Consider the following 14,574-nt stretch of genomic DNA (forward strand, 5'->3'; position numbering starts at 1 on the left):
GGAAAGAAATGCTAGCTTGGAGCTAGTACCTTCCTCTCCAACAGACACTCCCCACACCAACAGTCATCTTCCCAAACCATCTAACATGAGCCAATAGTATACTTGCAGAGAAAACTAAGGTGTGTGTATGTACAGAATACAGTCATACATCACATAATGTCTTTGGTTAAGGACATGAATCACATCCCATGCGCAGTGGCAACTTCATAGGCTACAGTAGAGCTGAGAATTCCTCCAGCTTACCTATGTCTTATAGCTGTGATAATGCCAGAGACTCATGCCCTGTGTGTCTGTGTGGTAGGTATAAACACAGAGTGCTGCCTGTCATCTGAGCATATATTATCCACAATATGTACAGCATGCTGGGCTGTGGTGGCACATGCCTTTAATCCCAGCATTTGGGAGTCAGAGGCAGGCAGATTTCTGAGTTTGAGGCCAGCCTGGTCTACAGAGTGAGTTCCAGGACTGCCAGGGCTACACAGAGAAACCTTGTCTTGAAAAACAAAACAAAACAAAGCAAAAGTACAACACATAATACTTGATGATAAACAAGTATGTTATGTTTATATACTTTACCATGTTGTGCCTGTATCCATTATTATACAGTGCACTCTTCCTTATACAACATTAACTGTAAAACAGTGTGCACTGCGACACCAGCAGCAATCTCGTCTATGTTGGTTTCTTTCTCTCCCTCTCTTTTCCCTCCATTGTAACAAGAGCCCATCTGGAGTGACTGGCCCAGGCCATCTAGGTTTGTGGCAAGCACACTCATGAGCTTTGTACAGTGATAAAATCTCCCCATGTGCTTTTTGGAATGCTCCCTGATGGTTAAATGCCACATGTCCATATCTGCGAGTGTTGGGTGCTGAGTATTCCAATTCTTTAACCTAAATTTCAGAATGATTTCAAGTCCTATGGTGAGGAAACTCACCATGGACCAGTGCTCAATTCGCTTTCCTCTGGGAAAGGAACAGAAGGTTATTCTGGATCTGTGACCTTGGCGATCCTCTGCCTTGGTCAATGGAATGGTTTGGATCTTTCCAGGAATACACATTGTCTCCTTGAGCAAGACAGTACAGCTGGACCAACAATGATCTGCATCCCCTTCCTAATGATGCGGATCCTCATGATTGTTGGGTCCTCAGTTTTACTTCCAGAGGCTTCCCTGGTTACTGCTGCATCTGTAGCATCTACTACAGATCCCTGCACGTCTGGAAGTATTGTAGTAGTTGAGCCTGGATGCATGAGCAGGACTGATTCTTCCTCTCTCTCTCAGTGTCTGAGATGCAGCTCAACCTTCTCAGTGGTCTCTGGGAAATATCTTTGCTGAAGCCACCTGTAGAGAAGTTAGAGCTGGGAGCTCCATGTATCTACGTGTGTGGGATTTCAGCAACACAGCTGCCAACAGTCATATACACAGTGAGAATGCCAGCACCCAAGCATGTAGCCATCCCTTCGAATTTGAAATTCCTCATCTGTGGAGCCAACCACCCATGGATCAAAATATTCAGAAGAAAATTGCATCTGAATATAGCTTTTTCTTATGATTCCTGAAATTAAATGTAGAACAACTCTTTCTGCAGAATTTACAGGTATTACAAAGAATCTAGAAGTCATTTGACAGGTTATAAGAGTATTTATTAAAGGCAAATGCTATGGCATTTTACATGAGAGGCCTACCTGAGCATCTGTGTCTTTTCGTATCATGATTCTAAAGCCACCTCCTGTAGATGCTGAGTGGGGACCATGCTTCCTTAGGATGTAGGTGGAAAAGCATGGAAGCCAGCAGTGGTACCACTTCCAGCTCCGGCCACAGCAACTACCAGGCAGGTCCTAGTGCTTGTTAAGAATGGAGTGAGATCCTCCCATTGTTTGTGCTCCCAGACCCTCTGACTGGCTTATAGCCATCTAGTCTTGGTCCCCACCATAGAAGAAGAAATTGGGCTTAGCAAGGCCAGGTCCATTCCCCAAGGTCATAGTTCTCTGATTGCATCTCCTCAGGAATCCGGGATCCTGAATCTCTATGCTTCAAGTCACATTCTGTCATTTCTCAGGGGGCATTGCAGCTAAAAGACAGAAGGGCTAATGTCTAAGCCATCTTCAGTTTGGGGGCTATGCTTATCATTTTTTGTTTGTTTGTTTGTTTGTTTTATCAACTTGATAAGAGCTGGAGTCATGTGGGAAGGGGGCAGCTTCAATTGAGAAAATGCCTCAGGCAGACTGGCCCATAAGCAAATTTGTACAGTATTTTCTTGATTAATGATTGATAGTGGAGGACCCAGCCTATTGGCGGTGGTCTCACCTCTGGGCAGGTAGGTCCTGGATTGTATCATAAAGCAAGCTGAAAGAACTATGAAGAGCAAACCACTAAACAGCAGTCTCTGGTTGAGTCCTATTTGATTTCCTGCTTTTCTCTTCTTAGAGATAGACTGTGACCTGTCAGTGAAGGGTGAAGTAATCTCTTTTTTCCCCCAAGTTGCTCTTGGTAACGGTTTTATTTATCACATCAACAGAAATCAAAGGAGGATGTAGTCTATGACCCTCTGCATCCTAGTTCCTCAGTGAAAAGTCTCCCTTATTCTGAAGACTCAAACAGCCAAGCAAGCAGAATGGGGTGGGAGTAGTGGTGGTGTTGGTATACTGTTTTTCTAGGCTGTGGCAAAGGTCCTGGACACAGTTTCAGGTTCAAGTATGATGAAGTCTGAATGTGACAGGTTTTCCCGGCTAAGTGTGTTCTTGTGGAAGCCATCTGAACCTAGTCTGTTTGGACCTGCTAAGTCTGCCATTGAGCCATTTGGATGGGAAGTGGCTATTTCCCTACCTCAGAGAGCCATACACAACCACACTGGCCAGCTGTATAATCTGCATCTCAGCATACAAGTAGATGAAGTCTGACGATAGATTTCAGAATCTGTCTTCCCAAGAGCTGCCAAAGGGGCTGAAGGATGAAGCTTAGGAAGGAGTGCATGCAATCAGTTAAGCCTCGGTTTGGCCAGTGAGATATAGGGGATGGCACATTCTCCATCTAGCTGTCCAGGGATGCCAAGAATAGATGGGTAGGCACATCTGCTGAGCAGTTGGCTGTCTTTATACAGCGTGTCACAAGGTTCTGGGCAGCACAGATCCTCAATTGTCCCCCATATTTCTCTGCTTCACTTCTCATGCATTCCTTGCTCTCAATTTAAGGAAAAAAAACACTCAAAAGTATCCTTGGCTTATATATTTAATGTTTACTCGAATTATCTGAGCACTCCTGCTCAGATGCAGAGTTATTTGGGGTGGAGCCTGAGAGTGAGGCCACCTCTGACGTAGGGCTATGAAACGCATCTGTAAATCATTCAGTATTAAGTTTCTATGGGACTTGGTGCACGATCCCAAGCAGGGATGGATTTTTAAAAACACATCTCAGAATATGATTTTGGAGTTGCATCGCATAAAAGGTGGGAGCGATCGTTTCCTGGCTGTTGGCAGTGAGATCAGCATAACCCTCCTCAGCATAGTGGTGTCATAACCCACATACTATGTATGAAGTGACGGGCAGGTGTGGTAGATAGTGAGGCATCAAAGTAGCCAAGGTGCTCATCTGGTTACAGATAATGATAATTGCAGAAACCATGGTATTGGGTGGCTTCGTGGTCACTCTGGAGAGCATCCAAAGAGAAAGTGACAGGTAAGGTTGATGGAAGGCATGATCTCGAATCAGAGGCTCTGTGTCCACTTCCCATTGCTGTAACAAGTGACCTCCCATTCAATGGGCTAAAGCAGCCCAGCTTTTTCCTTAGTTCTATAGGACAGAATTCTTCTATGGATCTTACTGGACTAAAATCAGGGTGCTGACAGGGGTGGGGTCTGACCTTGAGACTTTGGAGGAGAGCCTGATTCTTGCATTTTCCTGCTCTAAGAGGCTGTTATTCCCCAAGCTTAGAAGTCACTCCTCTATATTTAAAACCAGCTGGGGCAGCAAGTCCACATCCCCTCCTGCAACTTCCTTGACTCCTCCTGGCTACCCCATTTCCACTTGTAAAGGTCTCTGTGGTGACACTGAGCCCCTGGGTAATCCAGAGGTTTGTCTTCCATTTTAAGAAGCTCTTGTTAGTTTATTCTGTTTGCATCCTTAATCTTCCTTTGCCACATTATCTAGGGCACTCTGAAGCTCCAGGGATTTGACGTGGACATCCGTCTTTGGGTTGGGGCATTATTCTGCTATTACAGGTGCTATGAAGTTTAAGCGACTCTATCTCATGCAGCTACGGAGCAGATTATGCTGAAACCGGGGCAGAATCTAGTTGAAGAGGAGACAAAGTTGTAAGATAATAAAGGCCTCATTGAGTCTCTTCCTCATCTGTGGCACAGGACTGACAGGAAGTGACAGATGACAAAATGTAGGCTTTCAGGGCAAGCCCAGGGATCTACTTCGTCCAAGGAGTTTCTACCTCCGTTTTTCAACACCTACCACAAATATAATCAAATTACCAATATGCTGGTGGATTTATTAAATCATATGTGGTGGTTGGAATGAGAGTGATCCCCATAGGCTTACGTATTTGAGCGCTTGGTCCCCAGTTGATAAGATTTTGAAGGATTAAGAGATGTATTAGAAAAGACGTGTGTGACTGGGGGAAAAGCTTTGAGGTTTCAAAGCCCCCATCATTCCAAGTTCTCTCTCTGTCTGTCTCTGTCTCTGTCTCTGTCTCTGTCTCTGTCTGTCTCTGTCTCTCTGTCTCTCTGTCTCTCTGTCTCTCTGTCTCTCTGTCTCTCTGTCTCTCTCTCTCTCTCTCTCTCTCTCTCTCTCTCTCTCTCTCTCTCGGTTGTACCTTAAGATGTAAGCTCTCAGCTATTTCTGAAACTGTAAGTCCCCAGTAAATGCTTTCTTCTATGAGTTGCCTTATTTACAGTGTCTTATCACAGCTATAAAAAGGAACTAAGATCACCCTTATATCTAACCACACCACTGGAAGCCCATCGACTGACAGCTAAGCTCCAGTACATGATTCTATGGAAAGCATTCTATATTCAAGTCAGAACAGTATTGATAGCTGAATCTGATACCATAAAACCACATTTTCTGATAGCAATGAAGATAGTGGATTTCCAGTTTGGAAGGGGCAGGTAGCTATACTTAACCATCATATCTCCATAAATAGGCAGCAAAAAGACAGAAAACTAGAGTGCTGTAAACCACACTGACTGATGGGTTACTGTGTTCCTAGAAGTCAAATCAACAGATAGCTTCTGGGAATGAATATATATATATATATATATATATATATATATATTCATGTATATATACATATACATATATACATATATATACAAAATACATATACATATATATACAAAATACATATACATATATATACAAAATACATATACATATATACATTTATATACAAAATACATATACATATATATACAAAATACATATACATATATATACAAAATACATATACACATATATACAAAATACATATACATATATATATATATACATACACACACACAAACACACACACACACACACACACACACACACACACACATATATATATATATATATATATATATATACATATATATATATATATATAAATCAACCTTGGCAATGGGCAATTTTACTTTCTTCATTCATCTTGCAGATGCAAGTCCAGTGGTTATGGAGAGCTAGTTTCTTCAGAGAAGTCTTGGCAGTACACTTGTATCTTGAGCAAGGAGACTTTTACTTTTTTCCCAAGGGGAATTCTGAGTAGTAATCACAGCAGTGGAAAAAGGAACATGTGGATTTTTCAAAGACTAGTAAGTAGAAATCTGAAGTGATATCAAAACCAAAACTCTGTTCTGGTGCTGATGTTGGGGAGATTCTGTGGAGAGCAAATGGTAAAAGGGGGTTGTCCAGATTCCTTGAGGTATACATATATATCTGTTTGTCGACCTGTGCTGTAAGACCCATTATAAAAGGAAATCTGAGTGGAACTTCCTACACAAAGAAGTCCCAGAAAGTATGCTTTTAAAGACCTGAAAATTAGGAGTAATGATCTCCATAGACTTTGCATTTAATTAATCTGTCTCAAGAGAGTGTGACTAATGAGGGGACACCATTAATACTACCAGAAGCTTTTATGGCTTTGCTGGTTTCCTTGGAACAGATCGACAGTCTCTTCTGCCTGGCGATGGCTGCTCACCTGGTAAGGCTGAATGCTCCTCCTGCTTATGACAGGAAAATTGTCCACCAAGATCTTGCTTATAAGAACACTTCACGAACATCACATTGTTCTGGTATGTTGATAACATCTTGTTCAGTAACATGGTAGCTGTGGGATGTCAGGTGTCACACATTCCTATTGCTATTAAAGTTTTATGGGAATGGGCAGAGAGGCATGGGAGTCACCGGCTTTATCTGGAATCTTGTCACTCCGAAGCACCCTAATAGGAAGAGACACAACATTTTGAAGGCTCAAGTTAGGTACCAGTGGAAGGGAGTATAGAACTTGGTAAAGGAATAAGCTCCAGACTGCAGAAGGTACTATGAATAATGGGAGCTCATAGACATAACATCCCCAGTGGATCTGAAATCTAAAAAGACACATCATGTGGAAAGAAGCCCTTCTTACCACCTCATCCAAAGACCAGCTTTGATTTTTGTCAGGTTGGAGGCCCTGGTCTGTATTAGTTTGCTATGAAAGCTGTAATAATCACCCAAAACAGAGTAGCTTAAAGAATAGACAGTTGTCATCTAAGTTCAGGGTATCAGCATGGCTTGTTCATTCTAAGACCCATGAGGAGAAATCTAGCCCATGCCCCTCTCTACCTGATGTGGCTTGCTAGGCACTTTCACTTTCCTGGTAACTGTCATTATTCATCTTTATGTGATGTCTTCTTGAGTGTGTGTTCTCTTATTTCCTACTTCAATAGGAAAATCAGTAATATTGAGTGATCACTGATTTCATGACTCTGTTTCTAAAATGGTCACATCTTGATGTATTAAGGTTTGTGACATTAGCATGCTATTTTTAAAAGGGGACACTGTCTTATTTAGGCTTTTACTGCTGTGAACAGACACCATGACCAAGGCAACATTTATAAGGACAACATTTACTTGTGGCTTGCTTACAGGTTCAGTCCATTATCATCAAGGTGGGAGCATGGCAGTGTCCAGACAGGTATGGAGCAGGAGGAGCTGAGAGTTCTATATCTTCTGAAGGCTGCTAAAAGATTGGCTCACAGGCAGCTAGGACAAGGGTATTAAAGTCCATGCCCACAGTGACACACCTACTCCAACAAGGCCACACCTCCTAATAGTGCCTCCTAAACTACCTCCTAAACTACCTCAGACACAAATCAACCTGACATGATTGCAGGGTAGGAAAGAGGAAAGACTTCAGTTGCTGGACATGGTAAATTACACACGGAATAGAGCTGTGACTGCCACCCAGCCGCTGTGGCTTCTCATGCCTGTAGACCAAGAGTGAGTCCTGGGTGACGGACAGCATAGAGACCTGGACTTTTATGATCCAGTAGGCACAGGGAGGAGTGTGCTCAGAGACAATAGGCTCAGTGACCTGTTTCTGAGAACTCTCAAGCCCACTAATGATAATCAACAGGCAGTAAAAGTAGGCCAAACCAAAAAGGGCAGGACAATTAAGTGCAAGGACCCTTTGGAGATGTGAGATCTGGGTCTCCCTGCTAGACAGACCATGCAAACTGGATAAGATGCCATCTTAGGTCAAGGAAACCTTAAGTGGATTGCAGAGGAAGAAAACAGTAAATGTTTGTTATAGTCCTGATCCCTTGGCCATGATACTATAGCTTGTATCACAAATATTGCTTTCTGTTGCATATGGATCATAACTGGCCACAACCTTGAAGTGGAATGTGACTAATTACACTTGATTAGAAAAATAAAGGAGCATGTGACCTACAGGAACAGGATGCACCAGGAGGGTTCTGAGGATCTTGACTGTGTCAGAGCACCTCATACCAAAGCCCAACTCTGGCCTTCACAGATATTGTGGTTTGCTAAGCTTCCAGCTGCCTGCTCTGCCCCTGCTCTGCCTCGGTGCCTAGTGACCTCAACTGCTTCTGAAGTAGCTCCTGTGCACAGGACCACCAGCTGCTTGTTGGGGAGATTGGGCTTGCTCCTCCCATTTGATGCTGCAGAGCCATTGGCTGACTCAATTATTGGTTTCTCAGACAAAGTTTGTCCATGAATACATTACAACCCTGTTGGAAATGACATCAAGCAGCACAGATTTACAACCTCAGTAGGATGTACTGGTATATGATTGGGAAACAATAGACTTGAGTAAGGGGAAGCTGAACAAATACATTCCCTCTCTTCTATTTGCCATATGCAGTATGGTGTGAGGGGATCCTTTCTTATCCATCCTGTCCACAAGTGTTCTGCTTTGTGATACGTTATCACTGTATCTCCCTGTGGCTTACTGCAAAGCAGAGCACATCATGCTAAGCAAAAATCTATGGGTTTTTAGTCATGATCTGAAGGTCTGTTTTCCAGTTAGTTGAAGCGACATAGGTAGGTATAGGCATCCAGAGTTCCGGTGGGAATAATGAACAGATGTGTACCAGGGTATCTGGAGGAGGAAGCCATGTTCATTTTTATATACTTGGAAAGATGTTGGATTCCTTCAGTTTCTCTCCCCACTTTTGGACATGAGCCTGAAATTTAAAAGAAGAAATGCTGACTTCCATTCTATGCTTCAAGATAATGCTAAGAATGACCCTTAAGACAGGAACTTGGCACCCTAGATCATACTAAAGTGTGGAGGGCTATTATGTGTGTCTTGAAGACAGGGAGCTTAGAGGATGATTAGAGATCATTTCTGAGGAGATTACCTAGAAGGACTTGGAGTCAGGTCAACCTGGAGTTCATTTCAGTCCTGCTGATTTCAGCTACGTGACCTTGAACGGTTCACCGAGTAGAAAGTGAGGGAGTTGAGCAAATTGATCTCTTGGGGTCTGTCATAGTTTGTATCTGGTTATGTCCCACTCAGATTCATGGTTTGAATAATTGACTCCAAGGTGTTGTTTTGAAGGTTGTAGAGCCTTTAGGAGGTGGGGCCTGGCTGGTGGAAGAGGTCACTAGGGGTGGGACTTTGAAGGTCACATGCGTTTGGCTTCCCTGCTTTCTATGCTTGATGGCTGGCTACCATGTTAACAGCTCCAGCCCACGCACCACCCACCCCCACCCCTGAGCCATGGTTCCTCCCAGGGCCATGCTTGCCTCACAGCCATGCTTTCCCCATCATAACAAACTGAAATTCCTCAGAAGCCAGGAACCAAGCCTTTCCTTTCTTACATCGTTTCAGAAGCGGTTTTGCTCACATCCGAGCCCCACTTGCAATCAAACCACCCTCCAGTACTTTCCTGTGGAGATTCTGAAGGTAGGGCATCTCCTGGACATTACTAGCTGCTGTTGGACAGACCTGGCCTACAATTTGGAGGCATCTGGGGCAATTATCTAAGATAAATTGCATCAAATAGAATTCCCCTACCCTCATTGTATCACTGGGTCATCAGCACTATAGGGGGCAGTGTACCTACAAGCATTGGCCGTGATATTAGCATCTGGAAGCAGGTGGTCAAATATAAAAGTAAATTAACAGAGGTGGGTATGCCTCTCACTTGGTGACAAGCACACAAGACGAACCCTCGGTTCTGAAGTAGTTTGCATGTGTTTCGCCAAAGCTCATGCATTAGAAACTGAATCTTTAGCCTTGTGGGGGATGTCAAATCTTTTGTGGTTATTAAGATTAGATGAGATCAAGAGACATTGAGCATTAGTGGTTTGATCAGAAGAGCCGCCCAACCTAGCACACTTGTTCTGCCTCATCACATGACTCTTCTAGGCCATGGTGCAGCAGGAGGCCTCACTGGATCCCAAGCAAGTGCCACCACTGCATTCCTGAACTTCCCTGCATCTTGAACTGAAAGAAAGATGCTTTTTTTTTCTTTATAAATTTCTAAGTCTCAGACATTCAGTGATGGTAGCAGTAAAGAAACTAAGACTCTTGAGTTTTCACACCAGTTTGACTGACATCCTAGCATCTCCCTTGTAGGACTGATTTAAGAAAATGACACGTGGGGCTGGTGAGATGGCTCAGCAGGTAAGAGTTCTAATTGCTCTTCCAAAGGTCATGAGTTCAAATCCCAGCAACCACATGGTGGCTCACAACCACCCATAATGAGATCTGACGCCCTCTTCTGGTGCATCTGAAGACAGCTACAGTGTACTTATAATAAATAAATAATAAGTAAATCTTTAAAAATAAATAAATATGTTACAAAAATAAAAAAATAAAAAAATAAAATACTAAAATTAAAAAAAAAAAGAAAGAAAATGACACGCAGAATGAGTACTCTGCCAAGGGCAGCTGTAGTGTAGTGGCAACGAGTTGTCATTGTCTCTATTAGCATGGTTGTGCATGTTAGTGTGAGCCAAACCTATTTTCCCTCCAGGGACAGTCCTCAGAAGTGATTTAACACTTGAGGGCTATGTGAACAGGAGTCTACAGGTTTCACTTTTTGCTCTGTGTTTTACAGGAAAAGAAACAGAGGTTGATGGTCCCTTTCAGACCCTGTAAGGAAATTCTCAGGTATTGGCAATTTTTATGAAGACAGAACTTAGGGATGTTATTATTACCACAGCCTGTTGAAAAGCAGGGAAGTGATTGGAGGGACAGAACTTCCAGTTACAGCCACAAAAGCAGCCTCTGAATCTGTGTTGTTACAAGCCTCCCTGGAGAGAAGCAATTGATTCCAAAGGTCTACAACAGGCTCCTGTCTGTCTGGAGTTACAGGGAATGGGGAATTGTTTTCATTTACTTGTTGAGATACTTTCCCTAGTTGTCATTGGAAGCGCTTCTGTTTGAAGGTTAAACACCGGGATTCCATTAGTTCATGATGATGGGAAAAAGCAGACCCGTGGAGTTCAAACTTAGAACTTGAAGAGAAAATGGAATGGAAAGAAATGTCAGCAGGACAAGGGCCACATGGTGCTGACATCTGCATGGGAAGCTGTGAGGATGTGGTCCCACTCTTAAGCTTTTCTGGGGTCCTCTACTTATGGTTTGAGATGGATTATTGTGCAATGACTAGAGGCATTTTGATCTGTGCTTATATTCAAAAAGCTGTTTGATTGCTGCCCAACCCCCTACAGCTACCATAGCAAATCAAAAATAGAAAGCTAGAGCAGAGAGTGGGCCTGAGACTTGGAGAAGGGGCATAGACTCTACCCTAGAGAGATTGATATGATGCAAGTCACCAGGGCTCAGGATATCCTGGACACTAAAGGGTGCTGGAGTATTAGGTAGTGGGGAAGAATTTCTCTTCCTGTCTGAATGCTGGAACCAGTGTTGGCATTTCCTAGCCTTAGGTCACTTCTGCTTGTGCCTCAATTTGTCCATCTGGTTAATAATCACATCCACCTTTTAGGGTTACCTATTAAACTTTAGGAAGTAATTTTTTTAAATCATTCTATCTTATTCTTCATTGGACCCCAGGGACTTAGCATCTAAGAAATGCCCATCCACCCCTAGTTCTGAACCCTACATTGTCATTCACTTGACTTCCACAAAAGCACAGCCTTGTGTTCAGTCCCTCTCTACACAGTTCTGTTCTCTGGGGTGGGAGAGGTTGGAGTAGTTCTCAGTTCCCTTCCTCTTCCTTTGGTCTCATCTGAGAAACTTGACAATAAACATTCTCATGATTTCACAGGTAGACAACCATCCAAGAAAGCCACCACTCCTGGCTTGCTGTTAGAACATGGAGGCAGAACCATGAATCCACCAGCCCCCAGATCTCTCCTTTCCAACACTGCTTAGAGGTTTCAGTCAAGTAACAGGCTGGATGTGAAAGTCTCTCCTGTCAGGCTGTAAGAGGAAAATTCTGGGTGAGCTTCATTGGTATCCTAATACCCCAGGATCTCACTCCAAAGACACCAGAGTCTTCTACACATGTGTGTATAATTTTGCCTGTGATGTGTACCCTTGGTTACTCCCTGAGGAGTATAGCCAGGGATCCAAAGACACCAGAGAAGATTCTTGATTTTGCCTGAGCCGGGAGGGAAAACATGGCATTGAGATGAACCAACACAAGCCTTCCATACTGCTGTAGTCCCCTGGGCTGCCTCCCACCCTGGGGGCTTTCTCCCCAGTAAGAGACTCTGGCAACAAGGTTCATTTGAGCCATGGGATCATTTTTAATGTCAGTAAGAAAGAGCAACAGTTTGGAGGTGATTGAGTAGCAAGAGGCTTATTAAAAAAAAATGTAAAAGTACAAAAAATGTTAAGCGAAAATAGAACATTGAAATCAGTTCTTTTAAGTGCTAAGACTTAGGAATGAAACAGAAAACAGCTCCCCCCAGCTGTGAATTTGAGTTATGACATGTGTCCCTTGGATGCTGGGAGAACATTAACGGGGCATTTGCTTGCTCCTTGAGGTCCAAGAATCTATGGTGGGGCTTTGTCTGTTGAGTCATCCATCAGTGTTGTGGTAGCCACAGGAGATGAAAGGCTTGTCATCACTTGAGTTCTGGGGGCCCCATGGGATCACCTGTCTCAAAGCCTTGTCTTCTTGTGAAACTCCAAGGTCATGTGCTTGCTTCCCCGCTGGAGCTCCTAGAGTGTTCTGCTCAGCAGTGCCTCACATGTCTGTGGACAGGAAGTCTGGGATCTGCTTGCTTTCTTCACTCGACTTGCTAGCCAGCTTTGTGGGAAGATACGCAAACACGTCAGCAAGATGGCATTCGTATACGCGCAGCATCAGGGAGCACCCTGGATCCCACAACCTTGACTTAAGCCTAAAGTCAAGTGATTGGAAATTGCAATGATCTTGAGTTCTGTCAGAAAGCTGATCTGGGGGAACTTTCATAGACCCCTTGCTAGCTGTGTGAGTTTTGCACATAACTTAGCTAACTCCGTGAGCCTGGCAAAAACCATTCTAGAACAGGGAAAGATCAAAGAGTAAAATGATGGGGAAGTGCTTAGCGTGATGCCTGACTCACTCACGCAGCCTCTCAGGCAACCTGTGATTTTTATAGTATCTCTGCTCTGATTCATAGCGCCTGGAGGATTGGAAGTGTGTCGGTACCTTCTTGATCCCAGATGAGGACCGACAGGGTAACAACAGGAGGTGGGACTTCAAGAGTCAGTAATTCAAAACCAGCTTTTAATTTGAAGGATTTTTGTAATGTAAGTAGAATGGGAAAGTGCTTTGCCCACACCCCTCCCCCCCCAAAAAAAAAGTTCTGTTGGCTTCTGAAGATAGTTAACTGCTCTGGCTTAGAGAGGATCTCCAAAGGAGAGCTTAAGTTGGTGCTGGCCACCAACTGGTTCTGAAGTCCCAGAAGCCCCCGCTTCACCAGAACTGGGGTCAGTCTTGCTCACAGGAGTTACTTGAAGCACCAAGGAGCACTGCATGGTGGGTGTGGCTAGGATCCCTAGCCATACTCCTCAGGGAGTAGCCAAGAGCACATACCCACAGGCAAAAAATATACATAAGTATGTAGACCTCCCCCATTTTTCCTTCATTTGCTCTTTCTCTCCTCCTCTCCTTCTGTCTCTGTCTCTCTCTGTCTCTCTGTCTCTGTCTCTCTGTCTGTCTCTGTCTCTGTCTCTCTCTCTCTCTTCCCTCGGCATTTCCTCTCTCTCTAGCCACTGGCATGCTCACCATGGTCTTGAAGAACTGATTGACTTTCTTCTTTTTCAGGGTCTTCTTGTCACCATCTGAGACTTGGAAGAAGGTCTGACTCAGGCGGGGAGATGTGTTGGACTCATCCAACCCAGGCACACCTGCCACGGAGAGTGTAAGGGCTGGAAGGGACACAGACATGAGTGAGTGGGTACAGGTGAGGGCTAGGTCCCAGGGGACAGGATGAGTATCTTAAGCCTTGGGCTGTTCTTTGGGTGATCCTGTCCCCTGACCCTTTGCAAAGCCTTGTCCAAATGTATCAGGATGGAAAAGGGGATGAGAAAGGGAAGGCCCGGGGCCACTAGGGCTGATGTCTTCAGTGTGCTGCGTCTGACTTCAGTCCCTCACTGATTACTTGGTCTGTACAGGAGCCTGACATTCAGTGTAAGATTGAATGTCTTACAATGAGGATGGTGGCATTTTCCACATCGTGGGTGGGTGTCATGGGGTAGCGAGTGGGGATAATGAGTTAGGGCAGGACTGGACAAGAGCTTGGCCGTGCCAGGCTACTCTGGTCGGAGCAGATGTCTTCACTGTCGTGCACTGTTCAGCCTCTAGGGGGCAGCACCATAACTGCCTGGGTAAAGAGGCAGTGTGGGTTGCCAAGCTGTCAGGGAGAGGAAGGATGAGAACTCTATGTCTAGGATAAGGCATGCTGGGTGTCTGGAGCCAGAAGCCCATGGCTTCTGCACCCTCTCAACATCCCCCATTAGGGAGGCCATGTGATCAAGCTCTACTTGGAGCAGAAGGGGAAGTCTGCTGTCCCTCTGGGACCACTCCCTACCACAAATCCTTGCATTTGCAGGCATCAGATTCCTTCAGGCTCAGGAGTGTGCCTTTGGCATATCTCTAAGGTCCATGGCACCT

General features: G+C 44.3%; 1 protein-coding gene across 1 annotated transcript in view; it reads right to left on the reverse strand.

Moving 5' to 3' along the window:
• Nucleotides 1-12,193: 12,193 nt before the first annotated feature.
• The window catches only part of Dock2 (dedicator of cytokinesis 2), a 416,864-nt gene continuing 414,483 nt past the window's right edge, over nucleotides 12,194-14,574 (reverse strand). The window contains exons 51-52 of the mRNA XM_031350584.1: nucleotides 13,687-13,829; nucleotides 12,194-12,723 (exon numbers count right to left, since the gene is read on the reverse strand). Coding sequence (XP_031206444.1) covers nucleotides 12,661-12,723; nucleotides 13,687-13,829 — 206 coding nt within the window. The 3' untranslated portion in view covers nucleotides 12,194-12,660. The remainder of the gene's footprint in view (nucleotides 12,724-13,686; nucleotides 13,830-14,574) is intronic.

This window comes from Mastomys coucha, unplaced genomic scaffold (genome assembly GCF_008632895.1).
Source record: "Mastomys coucha isolate ucsf_1 unplaced genomic scaffold, UCSF_Mcou_1 pScaffold5, whole genome shotgun sequence".
NCBI classification, from domain to species: domain Eukaryota; kingdom Metazoa; phylum Chordata; class Mammalia; order Rodentia; family Muridae; genus Mastomys; species Mastomys coucha.